This window comes from Lingula anatina, chromosome 1 (genome assembly GCF_051362555.1).
Source record: "Lingula anatina isolate TDL-2025a chromosome 1, LinAna3.0, whole genome shotgun sequence".
NCBI classification, from domain to species: Eukaryota; Metazoa; Brachiopoda; class Lingulata; order Lingulida; family Lingulidae; genus Lingula; species Lingula anatina.
Window position 1 is genome coordinate 44460000 of NC_141767.1, and position 18902 is coordinate 44478901.

General features: G+C 33.9%; 1 protein-coding gene across 14 annotated transcripts in view; it reads right to left on the bottom strand.

Moving 5' to 3' along the window:
• LOC106168470 (SCY1-like protein 2) overlaps positions 1-18902 on the bottom strand; it is a 58871-nt gene that overhangs the window by 13032 nt on the left and 26937 nt on the right. For 13 of the 14 annotated variants that reach the window (XM_024074261.2, XM_087002501.1, XM_024074264.2 and 10 more), the window contains 15 exons: positions 15971-16076; positions 15150-15293; positions 14775-14935; positions 14357-14456; positions 10003-10047; positions 7427-7567; positions 6126-6341; positions 5421-5537; positions 4869-4997; positions 3905-4084; positions 3453-3575; positions 2318-2431; positions 1819-1951; positions 1335-1453; positions 816-919 (listed from right to left, as the gene is read on the bottom strand). In XM_024074261.2, coding sequence (XP_023930029.1) covers positions 816-919; positions 1335-1453; positions 1819-1951; positions 2318-2431; positions 3453-3575; positions 3905-4084; positions 4869-4997; positions 5421-5537; positions 6126-6341; positions 7427-7567; positions 10003-10047; positions 14357-14456; positions 14775-14935; positions 15150-15293; positions 15971-15976 — 1832 coding nt within the window. In that variant the 5' untranslated portion in view covers positions 15977-16076. Of the gene's footprint in view, positions 1-815; positions 920-1334; positions 1454-1818; positions 1952-2317; positions 2432-3452; positions 3576-3904; positions 4085-4868; positions 4998-5420; positions 5538-6125; positions 6342-7426; positions 7568-10002; positions 10048-14356; positions 14457-14774; positions 14936-15149; positions 15294-15970; positions 16077-16207; positions 16352-18902 lie in introns of those variants that run through there. The other variant, XM_024074268.2, reaches the window with a different exon arrangement.

Here is an 18902-nt window from a genome sequence, read left to right on the forward strand (position 1 = left end):
GTATAATGCATGCATTGCACAAGTTAAATTCTATTTACTGGTTATTGATATAATAAGGTATCATGGGTAAAAAACATAAATGTTTTAAGGCATATAATGCATATCAGACCTTCATATAGCAAAAAAAAAATTTAATATCATTATTATTATTATTTTTTTTTTGGGGGGGGGTCAATTTTCCCTTTATTACAAGATATAGTCTATCCAAAATCATTCAGAAAACTAGGATCTATAAGCCTGGTTTCGAGTTCTACATTTCTAATTTTTACCATCAGGTTTATGGATTATTAATCTGAATCACTTTGGACATGGTACACCTTCAGCAAAAAGTATTAAAATTGACACAAATTAAATATTTGTTATATACAGGTCTAACACTCACTAAGTGCCTTTAAGCAATACACAAAAATCTGGGGTAAAAATCTGGCAAATATTAATATCTAACTGCTCTTTATAAGCCTGTAAGATATTGTTACTTTCACAACAAATGAATAGAAATTGGATTTGTCACTATAAAAAAGCAAACAATGTATGAAAACATCAGTAAAATGTTAGCTGAAGCATGAAAGAAATATTGTGGGGATTGAAGAGGAAATTCTTTTTGTTGTGCAAGAAGGTTGTGTCAATTTTTTTCTGAGAAAATTCACACTTTTTTCTCAGGTAACATGATACTAAATATTTGCTGTAAATGCATACATCAATGTTTGACAGTGTTTCAACCATGTAATGTGGCTTGTTGCACCAACCAAAAGAGAATTGCCTGTTGGGGAGGGGGGACCAGAACCTCATCAATTACTTATCTAATTCTTTTTTACCTTATGGTCTCATCATCATGCATAGCTTCAAGTTTCATCTTGTTCCTTCTGTTACGATCTATGGCATCGAACATATCCCTCAGCAAGTCCATCAGCACACCAAACTATAATGCACCCAGAGGGGCAGAGATTATCAACACATATCAGCACACCTAACACAATCAATACTAACTGGGAGCAATCAATCTTACAACAAAATGTTACACAACACTATTAGTTTCATTATGTGTAGCAGTCTTATACTGGGATAATGTGCTGTTTAATGAGACTCACCTCTAAATATTGATATACAGTCAAATATATCTGTACAAAGCTTGTGATCTATTTTCCAAATTCTTAAGTTTAAATCACAATGCCAGCTAGAAGAAACATGCTGCATATACTTTGTCATCTACCATTACCCCAAAGTACACAAAACAATCAGAGAAATGGATTTGCAGGACTCTGAATCAATTAGGTATAGTGAGCTGCTACACCACGATTTTGCCCATTTCGATCAGTAGATCTCTTTAAACCCACCTCTTCCATGGTTAGTAAGGCATTAGTTGTGTGCGGAAGAAGAGACGGCATCACCTGCAGAGCCAGCAGAGCATGTGTCAGACCACAGCGCTTGTCTGTCATCATGTGGCGAAATATACCTGGATAACAAGAGTGAGAGTCACATATTAAAGATTGATCTTTAGTTTTCTATTGTCATTCTCATTTTAATTCACTTTTTTTCTTCTCAAATGACTATAGAAAGGATACTTTGCTGTGATTGTAAATGGCATGATATGCTATCTATATAAAAATAATAAAGAAGCCATCATGTTGATGCATAATTAACAATCAGTAACATCTTTCCCCTTTTACAGTTAATATTTGCAAGTACCATGTGAATAATAATACATTGTACTTCATATACTTCATATACTTCTTTGATAGTGGATAACAAAGATGTGTAAAATAGGAGATCAAAACAACCTGTATAAATATCCACTTTAGAATTCTTATTCTAATTCACCTGTTATTGCCATGACTATTTCTGGATCTTCTGGTTCTATCTTTGTTAGGAATGGTATCACATTATCAGATATTACTGACTTGTCCATACGGTCAAGTAACCTATCTATACACATCAAGGCATTCATCTTCACCTGAAAGGATACTTCCTCCTGTTATTTGTGTCTATCATCCATTATGAATTTAGGAATTGGTGTATTCCTGCTACAAGTAGGCTAAAAGTTACAATGAAAGTCATTCTATGGCAAATATCTTAATTTTTTTCAAATGCAAAAAAAAAAAGCCTGTCAGTTACATTGTGTGCATTGAGGTTATGACCAAATATAGGTACCTTTAATTAGAATATGATATCAACTGTATTTATCTAGGAATGAAAACAGAGTTCATGAAACAAACTGGTTTTATCACCAAACAAATCTTCTATCAAAATCCAATATATTTTCCCTCTGAACACAGAATAAAAAAATCAATGGAGCACTTGCGCTTGCTGTTCAACTTGCCTTGACATTATTTGCATTGTTGAAGATTGCCTTTGCTCTGGGTAATACCATCTTCTTAATAGAATCCTCGTCCAGATGTTGCTTTATAGCACCTAGGGCATTCATGGCTGCCTCCTAGGGACAAATTGCACAAGAAAACTGGCATGAAAAACTTAAGCCATGTTTAAGACACTGGTGTCTTTACCTTCTATTTTTTCTCGGAAAATGATATTTTATTATTTTAGTTTTGTCATCCACTAGAATAAGAAAACTGAGAGAAAATTGTAAAAATGTTTGCTGGAAGCAATGCATTAGATGGCTTAAACTGGTTTATACGAAAATAATGTTTTTTTCTTTTTTTATTTGTGTGTATGAAAGTGTGGTGTGTGAAAACGATCTAAAAGCACAAATTGCATTTAGTGGATCCATTAAACACACATGCCACAATACCATGTAAGGAAGCTGAGCTGATGTTATCATATTTGCCCCAATTTAATATTTGATTAGTTGAGTGCTAACAGATGTACAAGTATTAAAATATTTACTCCACTCAGTATATTTGGTAAACATAAAATACCACTGATACAGAATCAGGTAAGCTACAGTATCAATCGTATATAATCTAATTATAAAAATTAACACCCATACTTGGAGTGATCCAAATGTTGTATATTACTTCCTTTTTTTCAAGTTAGTGTTTTGGTTTCCCATTGTTATTACTGGTTATTTCTTAAATATACTGTTACAATTAATATGCAGTTGACTTAAATGTACAAAAAAATTGAAAAATAGCAATAAACAACTTCTTTGTTATTTTTCCTTATGTTGGTATTGCCTAGTATAATATATCAAGTACAAATTCTGTGTGCACCTAACAATGTACTCCATAACCAAGCTGATATGAGGAAACAATTCATAAATATCACATCATAAAATGGGAAATATATTTGTTATGGATGAGAAAGAGCTTCCCTCTATTTCAGTATAAACCTGTAAGCAGCTCTACATGAATCATAAGGTGTAATAAATAAGAAAATGTACAGACCTTGGAGCAAAAAGTGAACAGCAAGAAGAATCTATAAGTATTAGATAAATAATGCAGAACATATTCAGCACTCCTGATAAAGAATTGGAAGCACTTGAATGTACAACTTACCCTTGCTAAAGAATTGTTGGAGTCCAGAGTGTTATAGAGAATTGGAAGCACTTGTATTTTATGAGCCTCCACGGGAGTTTTGAACAATATTATGTCCAACTTTTCCAGCAAGGCTATGGTAACCTAAAATGGAAATTTTAAATGTATCAGCATTTGGCTTACATTTTATGAAACCAATTGCAAATATCTACTTGAATCTTATATTTATGTTATCATTTTTCTTATGGGTATTTCCATTAATGTCAACATACTCTTATTGTCTAGGTAAACAACAAATATGGAAATAACACGGGCACTGAAAAAATGTTTCGAATATTCAATGATATTGGTACATTAAAATGTACAAATGTACCTTATATCTTGCTCACATGTGACTCTAAATTTTCTCCTTCATATTCATTTGTACTGGAATATGTACATTATCACATTTCTCAATCAGTTAGATTACTCACTAGGGCATTTTTGGGCATTGCCAGCAATTTATTGATCTCTGTCATCAGCTTTAACCTGTATTCCTCTCTAGATGCATTTTGTACAATAGCAATGAGCGGTGGGATGACGTGGACTAGCTTGTCACTCTCTGTGTACAGCTCATCCCTGATGAAGGGGAAGACATGTTGGTACAAAATTTTCTGGAAATATAAAAAAAACAAGGTTTATTTTATCAAGGATTACAGCTGGGCGCCCATTTCAGTTCAATATTTATTCAGTCTGTAACTTGGATTACATTTGTTCTAGACATATCTTTGGATATTTTTTTCTGTCTCTGGCTTAAATATCACATCCTAAGAAAATTAAATAATTTTGCATGGTTTCAAAAACAACTGAGAGCTAAGTCACAGTCACAGATTATGACCATATAATAAAGTACAAGATTCCATATTTTAAATATGCAGCAATGGTTGATACTGCATAATATAGGTGAGCCTCCCAGAGCATGATGCACAAAGACAGCATCAGATTAGATAAGCACAGTAATAATGATACAATTTACTGCCTGTTACATCACAAAAGACGTGACTGGTAAGTAATGACATGCATTTATTTACACATGGAATGAAGATTTTTTTCTTTTTCATCCAGGGTAACCATTATGCTTACAGCACAGTAGGCATTCTAAGCCACTTCTGAATCTGTCTGTTTCTCCCAACAGCTTCGGGTATAGACATGGCATATTGAAATTTTTTGTGAGACATTTTGAAAATGGTTTGAAAAATATACAAGTTGTGAACCACAAAAAATAATAAAATGAAATAAAATTTGGGCAGGCAAGGATTTTATGGATTGGTAAAGTGACAGAAAATATACTGCCAATGGTGGCCTTTTAATTCCAACATAGTACTTGTTATAGAGGATATTGAGGCCTGCAGTTACTGCAATGAAACAGCTACTAAAGACCTATGCACCTGTACTTACTTTAGGAATCTTTGGTATTGTGTCAACTAAAGTTTTTGTGTAGAATGTTGTAACTTCTCCAGCATCTTTCTGTGGCAGACTGTCCAAGAAGCTTAAGCAGGATACAACAGAGTCGCTGAAGAACTTCAACTAAAAGAGAACAAATGTTGTTTGAGTCTTTTAAATAATTATGTGACAGTTATTGATAAAGGTATTAGTCTTTATGCTATTTTTTAAAAAATCCTAGCCAAAAAACATTGCCTGTACTGAAAATTAAAGTGACAATTGCCAAATAACAGGAACATTATTTGTTGCTATGTGATACATTACTAAACATAATTATCAATCCTTTAACGTGACAAATTAAAGCATCGCTCCTTCAAGTTAACTTCACATTAATTATCTTGACATTTTGCATTAATTTTATATCCAAGGTCCATCATGGTCAATTTAGAGTAAACAGATGCATTACATAGTACCCCATCCTTAATAAATCAACCATTACCCATTTGTACAAGAAATAATGTACTTGAATCAATATCTTAATGAATGACGGATCATAAACACATGTACCAAGGAGAAGAGTCTTGCTGTTGGCCTGTATCTAATGTCTCTATTAATCATCTTCTCCACTGGTTCTACCAACTGGATTGGGAGTTTGCTGGCAGCATCACCAAATGAGATGGACAGCTGGAATCACCATACATGCACCACATATTATATACACGTATATTTTAGTAACCTCAATATTTTAAAGTAAATAAATAATAACACTAATTATACATATATTCCAAAAAACTATTTTCAAGGGTCATCTTAATGAATATCATTTTCAGCACTACTTCAAAAGGGAATTTAAGGCGACCTGCTAAAGTAAAAAGTCAGACGACAATGTTCCCGCATTGGAAAGGGCATATTGAAATCATGTTGTTTAAATTCATACGCTATCAATTACATCTTATATTTGTAAGAAATCTTCATCTGAAAAAGATCCAAAAATGCCATTTAGTTAAAAAAAGATTTCTCTACTAGTAGTCAAAAACACTGTTTGAAATGTTATTTTTAACCAAATATCTAATAACAGAAACCCTGTGACACTGTAGTATGGGTAAAGTGGGGATCTATAACATTAGATGCTCCCAAAGGTACTAAAAACAATCACTAAATGCAAAGTTAAACATGATTCTGCCATTTGAGTTACTTTTCCAGCCAATTATGACAGCCTTTTGCTTAAGCATTTTGGTCGTGGGTTCTTGCAAATATCCATGTCATTCTTACCAGTTGTATTCCTTTGGTATACTCTGCGGGGTTGTACATGGAATTCACCAGGGACCTGCCTCCATTATGGATGGCACATATGGTGATCCCCATGGAGTACATATCACTGACATAAAAACATCTCTTGTCCACCTGAACCTCAGGGGCAATGTAATCTAGGTCCGGTTGCACCATTTTTGAAGCTTTATTGGTCCAGGGATTGGCCATAAAAGATTCCTGCAGTGAAAAAAAAAGTGAGGGGGACTGCAATAATTAAGAGATTGTTATAGCATTTGCTCTTAAAGAAGTTAAAAGTTGGTCTTGGCTTTAAGACCAAATATCACAGTTTACTCTGATCCAGGATAAAACTTTGATTCTTAACTTATAAACAAAATGTAGCTGGCTGTCTCTGAATCAAGTCACAAAGTCACAAATGTAGCTGAATCAAGTCACAAAGTCACATAAAAATCTTTGGCCATTCTATATAAATTTCATCAGTATTATACAGGATTCAGGTCTATTGATGTTTTTTTTTTTTTTTTTTTTTTTTACTAGTAGAAAGATTAGCCACGGGATACCTTGAATAATATGGAAAAATAAAAGTCAAAAATGCAGGCATGTGGCTAGTTTAGTTGAGGGCATATTCTTGTAGATTTGATGCATTTGCTTCCTGCTATGTTGCTTACGGCAAAATTATGCTTTGAAACCCAGTGGTTCTTGAATGAACAGCAAATGACGCCTGAAACTGTCGGTAAATAAAGTTTAAGTGTATTGCAGGCTGCAAATGTCACAGGAGCAATTTTCACGCACTTTCAGTACACATCCTTTTTGCTCAAGTTTTATACAAGCTCTGAACAGTTCAAATTAATTGAATCTCATCAAATTTAAAGTAATGTGTGTCAGTGCTTCTCCCCAAAAAAAAAAAAAAAAAAACTAGATAATGGCTATAATGTGAAAAATCTCCTGTCAAATTACATCTTGGCAATCCATGTTGGTGCTCTTTTGATGTTCTATTCCCAGGTGCAATTGCTGATCACGTAAACTAACATACAACATTAAGTTTGTTATTGCTTAAACATTTATCATGCAATTCACAGCATTGCAAACTGACTGCCAGAAGTACAGGGTGATTCCAAAATAGTATACCACCAAGTTAAATACAAAGTCTAGTAGAACCTAGCTGTGCCTTTACATGGAATCTATTCAAGACTTTATAGGTATGATTATATTTCACTAATATCAATGTCAAATGCGTGATGAGGATTTTTTTCTCTTTAATGCATGTAACTATATATTTAAAATCTATATAACTATATATGCACCTTCCCATCCCTGGCCACTTGGAGGAAGCCCATTCCTGCAAGTTTCCATGCTCCCCTCTTGCTGATCAGTATAGAAGATGGACAGACATTTCCATGCAGGCACGTCTCTGTGTTGTGGAGGTAGGATAAGGCTTCAGTTATCTGGAAAAATGTGGAAGCTAAGTAACAAAGTTGATCTTATTTACAGTCAAGTCCCAAAGTGCAATAAAAGTTACAGGGAATTAACCGTAGATGGCATTGACCTTTTTATTTGCTAACTGTTAGTTTGGTAAGGTTGACATGCTTTCAGAGGTACCAATATCGATGGAATCAAAATACTTGAGCTAGCAGTTCAATTGCATAAAAAAAATTGTTTTCATCAAAAATCCCCCATTTTAATAAATTTAATTCAATATTAGATTGACATAACTGAAAAAATGGCTGGCATGCAAAGATTTATCTATGATAACACCATCAACCTCTCATAAGCCTCAGAATAAAATGTTCCTTAAAATTTCTATCAAAAATAAAAATACTAGGCACTTAGTTTCAATAAACTTACATAATGTTACATTAATGTAATTAAATTATTTCTTAACATAAATATTAATAAAAACCAGCAATTGTGGTTATGTAAGCTCCATCTGAGAAACTAATTGAAGAAAAAAAAACAACGAACATCAATATTAGTTCTGTAATTAAGCATTTGCAGTGCTGCCATTAATACTGATCAAAAACTGGTTCCCAGCTGTTCCAAGACATGTTAAGCATATAAGTGTACATGTGACACATAGTGTTCTGTGTGAGGAAATAACAGCTACAATAGTGACAAGAAAAATGGTACTTATCAGTCAGAGAGGCAGCAGACAGATAATGTGAAAAGTGTTTACATATGAATGTAAAAGAAATGATTTGTATGGTTGCATATTTGTTTTATTGAAAGACACAAATTAGTGACTGTGTAAATGAGTGTCTTTATGACCAAGGTTGTGAACAAACAAAAAGAGAGAAATCTATTCCGTTGTAACATGGTAGCAATAATATTATAACACATGAAAACAGAGGAACTGATATTTATAAAAAGCAATGAATATATATTTAAATGTGAACTTAATAACAGTTGTCTTGTATTCCATACAGTGTGTTTTATACCAATTTCTTATTCTTTAATTCATAAAATTAAATTGAGTTTCAATAACGTAAAAATGACAAAATCGTTTTGTACTAAAATAACGTACGTCATGTTGATTGCATGTAATCATGTGAGGTCCATCAAATGTTGTCAAGCAATAAAACTGATTTGATACATGCAATACGTAAACGTAGGTTGTATATGACAGAACATGACTTTCTTTTCCAGCATTACATATATGGCTATACTTATGTCACATAGGACAGTGGATATAAAAGAATTTTATTTTGTTGTGACATTTTTTTGACTAGCATGGACTAAATGTCTTTTGTTCAAGGATATTGTAACCCTTTATAATCATCCAGATACCCAAAATGAGATTTTTTCCTTCATCTAATTATTCAGTAATACAACTACTTTAGCACTGATTTAAAACAATTAAAAACTCGAAAATAAGAAATATCGGCATTTATATTTCTTGTTGCAATGTATAAGTATAAGCAACTCAAAGCTTTAATAATCAATTTAACACCTTTCTATTTTAAAGTGAGATAGTAATCGGTATGGGGAATAACTTCATCCCTAACAAGATTTTATCACAAAAATTGGTAGAGTTGACCAAGAGTGTATGGGCTTCAATCCTGTGCTGTCATTTTGGTTTAAATGTTTTTGTTATGAAGTTATGAGCCCTTATTTACAGATTTTCATTAAATAAAGACATTATTTTGCTTTATCAATGATAAAATCTTAACCAAGACTTCTAAAAAAATCGTCGGCAGGGTTTTGGAGTACTAAATGGTATCATTAAATCGGCACTGAAATAGTGATCATGGGTGCTCAGGTAAAGGAGACATTTGAGAAACTTATTTTTCAGTTTTTGTCCCAAAATTGCAATTATGATGTCACCCATAAGATGACATATGTGTAAATGTTAATTAATTAAGTCAATGAACACTGAAGATTTATCTATTACCCAAAAGAATGTACCATATGTAAGAAGTAAATAAGGAGTTTTGGGCAAAGGGTGACAATGCCCCTAAACCACATGCTTTCAAACTACATGCAAAGGAACCCAATTGGTTTTTGGCCTGGAAGTGCATATGAAACCATTGAGATAGAAATCAAATTACAGTGATTATACATTACAATAGCCTGACAAGTTACTCAGTCATCTTATCTTAAGATCATATAATCACCTTGGTTTCATCACAATTCTCATTTGATTCATGTGATAAAATTGCACATGCTGAGTTCTGCTGCAGTGCCATCTGGGTGGGATTATTCCATTCAAATATTTTTGCACAACCATAAGAGACCACTATGAAACAAATACCGTCTTCTTCCCTATTATATTTACATAACAGCACAATTAGTAAAATTGCAAATATCAATGAAGGCATTTGTTTTAGTCTATACTATTGTTCATGCACACACTCACATATTGACAGAAAACATGTACACTTACTTGTAAGATTCCATACTTAATCTCCATTTCATGAAAGGCAAAATCCTGGAAATATGTTCAAAAGGAAATTTTAAGTCTATCATATAAATGATTACATTTATCATCATAAATGCAAAATCTGGCATTTATTGAAAAATAATATTTTTGCTGTCCAAACTACCAGTGATATTGGTTAACTTGTTTTGAGCAACCAAAAATTGGACAAGAGAATGCAGGCTTTGTTTTTATGGCACACATGCCCTATCAAAGAATGGCAAAACCAATACTTTTAAAAGTGCAAACAGTGAGAGCCAAATATAGTCTTGCAAATGAAATATCACAATTTTATTATATTAGCTAACAAAGATCGTCTGTAGACAATTTCTGATCAATTGTGTTATGTTTATAATATCCATTAAACCATCCAAGCAGTGACAAACACAGCAATGCTATGAAGAATTGCCCATTTTCTGCCATATAAGGCGCCTCACTACAATAGTTTGAAGAGCTAAGCACGTGCCAAATAGCTTTTCAAATGGAACATTACAGTGAGTTCTCAGTACATCTCCTAACGGATTCCTCTTCAGACAATGAATAGGTCTTTAAATTGCTTTCATATCCATGTTAGGGACCCCAGAGGGTAAAATAAAACCCATATAAGAAAAATTAAAGTAAAGCACGCTATTTCAACTAGACGCATACATTAATGTACATTATCAGATCAATAATGTATCATTGGGCAAGCTGGTCACCAGCGCTCCCAATCAGTGCCATTTTTGATTTGCAGTGAGGCCAAAGAAGTCCAACTTTAATGCAGGCTACTTTCGTAACCTGAAACAAAAATGTTGTCTACCTGTGTTTATCATATGCATGCATGCAAATGAGCAAGCCACAGCAGATCAGGTTTAACAGGGTTCTGTACATTAGAATTTTATTCCCTTTTCCACTTAAATAATGTGGGATTAACATAGCCGTGTTATGGGATAATGTTGTCACATCAAAAATACATTAGGCTGAATTTGCAGCTGATGACATAACAGCAGCATTTTTGGTGTAAAATCTATAATAATGCCCTTGCCTGGGCCCGTAACTCGAAAGCATCGTGCACTGCAACTGAAAGCAAGCGTCTCGATTCCATAACTCGCTCATACTCACACCATTTAATACATTGTAGCCTCTATGTGATATCGCTATTCGCAATATGCGATGCTTTCGAGTTACGGGGCCCTGAACAGCTATCATTGTCATTTAAACATAACAGCATATTCATTTTTTAATTTTCTTGCCTTAAGCCATTGTGCTAAAAGTAGTAAGGAAAGGGAAAATTATCTGCATGACTGACTTTCTTTGGACAAACCAGGGTATTTTCATAAAGAAATATGAGTGCAGGTACAAAATTACACACAAAACCAGACAGCACTTATCACTTTGTAGGGCATATTAGTCACTCACTGTAAGAAACCTTTCAAAAGTCAGGTTTAGCTCGTCACGAGAAATACAGACACTATAATTATATATATTTCTCCCATGCAAAGCTTCTTGCAGAGGAGGATATAATGGTTAATAACAGACATTATCATCTAGACATTTCTCTCCCATTTCTATAAGTCTCCACTGACAACAGCATGGCCGTACAAAACCAGATTTACAAAATAGCCATTTAATGTGCTTTCAGTCTTATTCATAAGGATCATAATGGGTTGTGTCAGTTTGAAGCACTGTCAACAACGTAGAATTGTGCCAAAGGGTGATTTATACATACTATAAAATGGAGTCCTTGGCATATGAATCTCATGAATTTAAACAATTAGGTTCCCGTTAGCCAGTCTTCTTCACAGTTGACCATGCATACATCATCAAGGGACTTTATTACTTTGAAACACTGTTATCAGTCTTGCTGGGGATGGATCTATATTATTTTGGATAAGAACCATTATGGCTCATAAAGAAGTGATTAATTTTGTATAATGGTGTAATTCAACATAACGGCTTAAGGCTTTGCCAAAAATAAAAATAAATACATTGCTGCTTTCTATATTTAAAGTTGTGATGAACTTAAAATAAACATTTACTCATGTTACTTCATTTTTGTTTGGAGACCACAATTAATCATCACTTATAATTAGTTTGTTGCCAGTTTCTAGTGATGATTGTTGCTTCGAATCAATTTACTTTAATTACTGTATTTACTTTATCTTTGGTTTTAATAGTTATCATGACAGTATTTGCTATGACAGTATTACCAGTACAAGGTAGATGGGGCATATTAAGGCTAGACATTAAGTTTTAATTGCCTATGAAATCAGGAATTTTTACATTATTTTATCTTATAATTATCATGCATAGGTGCACCTTTGACAAATCCTGCTTAACACTTTTATTTGACAAACACCATAATTTGAATTTGTATGATTATGCTAGTATAATAACGACTTCCTTTTGAAAAGTGTGTAAATATTTCTGCAATGGTGGATTATAATATAATCTTATTTTCAGAAAATGTCCAGTATAATTATATCTAAAAAATATGATTAGCTTGTCAACTTCACATATTTAAGCATGTGCTTTATGAAATTTATCAATTTGACAGTTGTAATACATCACATTTTTGCAAAAATTTTATTTGAGACTTTTGAGACTTTTTGACTGAAAGTTTAGTTGCTGGCTATCTTATATAGATAGGTATAGTTGCTAATTAAATGTGTGTGTGTGTGTGTGGGGGGGGGGGTATGCCATGGACACTGGCAATTATTTCATAGATCAGCAACCAAGTCCACAAAGTATTTAAAAAAGAACAGGGGTTGACCTTTTCTTCAATACCAAAAGTTTTGTGTCAATCTCTTATGGGTACTTTAAAAGATCTTACTTTATGGGGATAACATATACTGCCCTATACTGCCGCCTCTCCTGGCCATGCAGTCAATCCAAGACTGCATTCCCATAAACCCATTGTACCAGCTGGATCGATTTAACTCTGTGGGGCTTCTCCTTTCAGTATAATCAGCCTAATTGTCTGGCACATCCCCTTGAGTTACTAGGGGGTGTTGAGTAGGCGTGCCAGACATTTAAGCCACTTACACTAATTGCAATTTAGCAAAAATCCGACAGAGTTAGATTGATCCAGCTAGTACCATTGGTTAATGGGAATGCTCCCTATTACATCAGTTGTGATACCAGTAGCATGTGTTTTTGTCAAACCTGATTTTATCACAATGAAATCAATCAATTAAATAAATTATGATAATCAAATTTATTTTCATGGTTTTTAAAAATATTATTTGAAGGGCATGGTCAAAGCAGATGATATAAAATACTTGCTTCTCTGGTTCATGCCCAAGTCTCATAAGAATAACCTCATTTCCAAACAATTGTTTATAGTGCACTATTAGTACCACCAGTGTGTACTAGTTATTGTCTTTATTGCAAGAGATAGATGAATATTTCTGCAAAAGCCAGACACCTGTCAATAACTACATTCAGTTACAAAGAACAGAAGTTTCCAACCTCCTTAGGGAGGTATATGTAATATCAACTTTCAGGGCAACTTAAAAACCAGAAGCATGCATCTTTGCAGTCAACACATTTGGCATTTGAGATGTTTTTCATTGTAATTTATGTTCAAATTCCTGGAAACATAGAAATGCCTAGAGGGGATCAAATCTGTTCAATCACAGAATGTGTGAGTAACGCCATCCTACCAGGCATACCAGGCACTTGCAATAGACAGCAAAACATGAATTTAATAAAACCACTCAATCACCTTTCCAATGAAGAAAAAAAACACTGACTTGGAGGCAAAGGGACAGTTACATAGATGCCTACATATACTGTTCAATATTCCATGTGACCTAAGGCATCAGATTTATTGATTACTCTTATTTTTTGTCACTGCTTCCAATTGCATGACTACTTTGATAGCTGCCCAAAGTTTGAATTAAATTTTGAGCAAGGAGCAGCCAGCCTATGATGAAGTGAGAGAAGAGGCCCCTGTATACTATGTAGTTATCTGCACAGGTAAACCTATCATTCTTTAAGCCAACATAGGTATAGATAAAAGTGGACAATACAAGTTGCCAAAAGGATAAGAACCCATGTGCATCCAGTCAGAACTTGACAAATCGGTGACAAATATAGAGTGTAAAAGAGTGAAAAGAACTTGCACCATAAGATGATAGCATTCAAAGATGGGTTATTTTGAAATGCACTATGCACAATGGAGGGTGGGGAGTTAAGTATTCCTGCCATGTAGTCTTTTAGTTTCTTTATTATTTCACTGTGGTAAAATTGGTTGTGGTTAGACTACAAAACAGTGAATCATAAAGGTTTCCACTGAGCAAAAGTAAATACAGGTATAGACAAAGAAGCTACTACTTACCCTTATTTCAGGTGGGATAGGTGTTGGCATCCTTTCTTGGTTACCAAGGAGATTTGCAAGACTAGCCAAGACTGGTTCAGAAGCAAAAGCAACACTGTCACTGAAAAAAAAGATTCCAGAATTTAAGATTGCTTAGTTTATGATGAGAAACTTGAAATAATGAAGTTTTTCTAACACGTTTCATGTAATACATTTGCATCTTCATTTGGATTTTGATCTGACCAGTTTCATAGTCTATTGGAAACTCATGCCTATAAGCAGCCTAAGTACTCAGCAGTGAAAAACCAGAAAAAAATGGCCACATAAGTTGTTTTTAGGTGACTTTCCAACAGGTGTTGAAATTCAGAGTGACCATGATGCGTTTTCACTTTGATTTGTCTTTATATGGGCCTGTGTATATTTGTAGCAATATACTTACTAACACTCCTCAATAGGGTGGTAAACCTGTAAAATCTGTGGATGCTGAAAACGCTCCAAGTTCTTGACACATTTACGCAATACTTCTGAAACGGCTTCTTTCCTTTTAGGCTTATAAAGCTTGTCTGCTACCTTCTTGTCAAAGATGAACACAGAGGCTTCCTGAATTACAGCCATTTGATACTCTTAGAAATGGAAATAACTGTACTTTAAGAATACAAAATTTCAATTGTCTGTCATTAGTTTTAAAAAATTCATCTCAATTAATTTGCCCTCTGAACAGGGCAACCATTTTAAAATCTACTTGGATACCATTGACACTTGTACAGTACCAGGAACAGATCAGATTTACATCGAAGTTACCCAGCATTCATACCTTTTGATCACTTTTTCTCACAGCATCATAGATCTTCCACACCATTTCTGGTCCTGCGCTGGCCACATGACGGCCAATGTCAAAGTGTTGAGTGATAGGATTGGTGCCATCACCTATCACTGCATTTTTGATCATAGAAAATACCTGCAAAAATAAAATAAAATAAAATATCCCTCCAATTAAGCACAATCCAGGAATAATAATAATAATAATAATAGATAGCATTTCTGAAGATGCAGTAAAATGGAAACTAAGATTTCTAATCAGAAAAAAATGCTTTTGTCACTAAAAGTAAATTAACCTTAATACATTAGCTAGCATTGCAACCACTGTTCTAGGATAAAATTAAAAGAAAGATTTTCTGGATACAAATTTGAAATTTCTTATCATCTGCACTAGACAAAGATTAACTTGATAAATAAACACAGCAGCAAGTTAGTTCTTTTTTTTTTTTTTTTTTTGCAAAATCATGCAAGCAGAAATACTGTAGTTTTAGACTGCAGTATTATGCATAATGCACTGCGTGAACCTTGCATTAAGAGCAACCTTCCTGCATGTGTCTTATAATGAGAAACGTGTGAATCATGGTGATAATCACTTACTACCTAACTAATTGTACTCTATGTCCATGATGTTTCATCACATGTAAAAAAGATTCTTTTAGAAAGGTTCAAATGCTATGCAAGCCATAAAGACAAGTCTAGGCAAAGTTGGCTATGTACTGTCACATAGCTGTGCAGAATAAAAACATTTTTTAGAATACTGAAGTTTCTTCGTAAGATGCACCTTTTCCATAGTATATAAGAAACAAAATACATTACCTCCATTGTTCTTCTGCGACATGGTAGAGGGTTACGGGGACTTCATGTCAAATGTGCTCAGTTCAGAAAATGGGAGGAACTCCTTTCAACACAGAAACTGGCAAAGCTAAAATGCAATTAAGAAAAAAAAAAACATATGGTTAGTTAATTCTGCTGTGAGATAAATGTAGCAATTATGAAGCAATACCCAAAAATTTAGCAGTTATCATATTTCTGAAAAAAAAAGACAAATCATACATCATATCTTGTAACAAATTTCTGTCTCTTGCCACGTCATCTATGTCCAAATATATGGTGCATTAACACACACTAGCTCACAGCGATAGTTTTCACACTGCCATGTATTTAAATAAATAACACCATTTCATTTCCTCAATCTGATGAGCTTCTTTGTCAAAACACCTGTTTTAATAATGGTCTAGGCTCATCCGGTTTTCTCCTCTATGTGTTCACACTGTGCGGTTGCCCCGATCCCGAGGTCACATAATACTGGAAATACCAAGGCCTTCCAGCAGTCAATCCAATCAATTTGGTTTTGACACTCCATTTATAATTCCCAGTTAAATCATCCTGTGGGAAGCCGACTTCCTTCCACATACATGGTGATATGAGGGTGGTAGTGGGAATTGTAGGATAGTTTTACTCTAAAAGGCCTAGCTAGTTTGTCATTTATGCCACAGAGAGAGATCAAAAAGATAAAAATTGTCTACATATAGCTCTAATACAACTAATCCAATAAAAGACAAGTTTAAGCATTAAACTCTTCATAAACACTTGGCATGTTATTTTTTTTTTATCAAGAACTTACAGACTAGAGCTTCCTTTTTCAATCTATTTTTGAAGCCTTCATTTCTCACTAATACAAAAATGTCTCGGATTCTGAGAAATATTGAATGAAACCTATCTACAGGTAAATGTATTCAAACAAATAGGACGGATTCAATGATGATAATGTTGTTTCATTCCGAGTAAAAAAATAAGACTCCAAGATTATAATTATCATCATGTGTGTGTGTATGTTAATACTGAGTAGAATAGTAGCACAGCAGTAATTTTGAATTCAGAGCAGAAATATTAGCTTCACCAATAGTTGAGCTAGCTCTGCCCAGCATAAGCTCATGCCAGTCTTGATTCCATAACTCGCCCATACAATACATTGTAGCCTCTATGTGATATTGCTATTCGCAATACGCGATGCTTTAGAGTTATGGGGCCCTGCCCTACAATGGCAAAAAAAAAAAAAAAGAAAAAACAACTTCTAACTATGAACAAAGATAACCACTTTGCAGATGAAACTTACTGATATCAATTCTGAACCAAAATGGTGAAATCTTTGTTGTATACATTTGGTTTAAATCTCTTTCTTCATATTGCCAGAAATAGCCCTGAATTATGCATCCTTAGGTACATTTGGAAATTATTTCTTTTCAAAACTATGTATTTTGAGAAGCCTAGGAGTGACCCATAGAAAAAAAAAATGAAAAATGAACAAAAATGTTATAAATTCAAGGAAAGTAATACAGTCAGGTGTTTTTTTTTATAACTCAAGCTGTATCTGTTTCCTACGAATCATTCACCCAAGTTTGAGAATAATAAGTAACAATATTCCTTTTTGTGCACACAATTTTTCTTTTTGTGTTTCCTATGACAGAGCACAAATATAGGCGTTTGTCAATTTTGATGCAATATTACATTATACATCACAGTGTGATTACCATTAGTTTTTAATTATGTACTAGTACTACTATCACAGTGGACATTCAGAAAATGATACTAGCAGTAGGCTTCAGACCCATGACAAGTCAAAGTCACACATGGAAAACCTAAATTGGGGAAAAATAAAAAACTCAAACTTTATTTTAGCCCTTTAAATCATTCCTGAAAGTTTGAGAATAATGAGTAACGTCTTTCCTTTATTGTGATTACAAACAAAATGTACACAGCAACCCATATGGCGACTATGACAATGACAGCAACGACAGATGCAGGTGATCACTTTATGTCAAGACACACTAACTATATCTCTATAAAAATATAAATGACTCAATCTCTGTCTGAATTGCCTTGCTGTCCATTTTTATTTTTTCTTTTGCACAGTGTGTAGATTCATTATGTTACACTATATTGTGACGCACTGGTCTTATCATTACATCATTAAGCCAACACTGGCCTACAATACTCATCAAGAAATACATTTAAGAGAGAGAGAGAACCTTTGTCATGTGCAGTGCACAGAAGGTTAAGAGGGGATTCTTAAATCAATACATCCGCATCCGCAAGCATGCGTGGGTGTTGACAAATGGATTGCTGTAGTCTTGCCTTTTCTGGCTGGTTTACCATCAATGGTGAAAAAAACACTCAGAAACAGATCAGCAGGTGATTCTTCTCCCTCAGCTGACAGTATTCCTGGAATTAAACTGCTCAACAAAACATTTTAGAATCAACAGCTCTAAAAGCACAGATGGATGATACATCTTTAGCACTAACCATAATCATTCTTCTTGGAAAAAACTGGAAGCAGAAAGAATTATAGGACTGATGAGGTCAAATTCCTAAATCCATTGAAAAGCATTCAATGTAAATTAACGATGAACTAATTTAATGTTACTTTTATTACAAACCTTATGAAAACTGGATGTGTCTTATTGGTGTCCTTTAAAAAAAAGGCAGCCAAACTTGCAAATGTACAGTAACATTAGTTACCAATAGCAACCAATAGTAACTTTGTAATTAAGCAGTGTGTCATTTGTGAAACAAAAATGAGGATATGCCCATTCCCTTTTGTCTGTAAATATTCTTTTCTTTATCTACTGAATGTCATAAATATCCAGTGGCTTTAGTTTACTTGACACTGCCCCCCCCCCCCCCATCCCCCCATTTTTCATAACTATTTTGGTTATCCTTGTTTGAAAAGATGCGTGGCATCATCCAA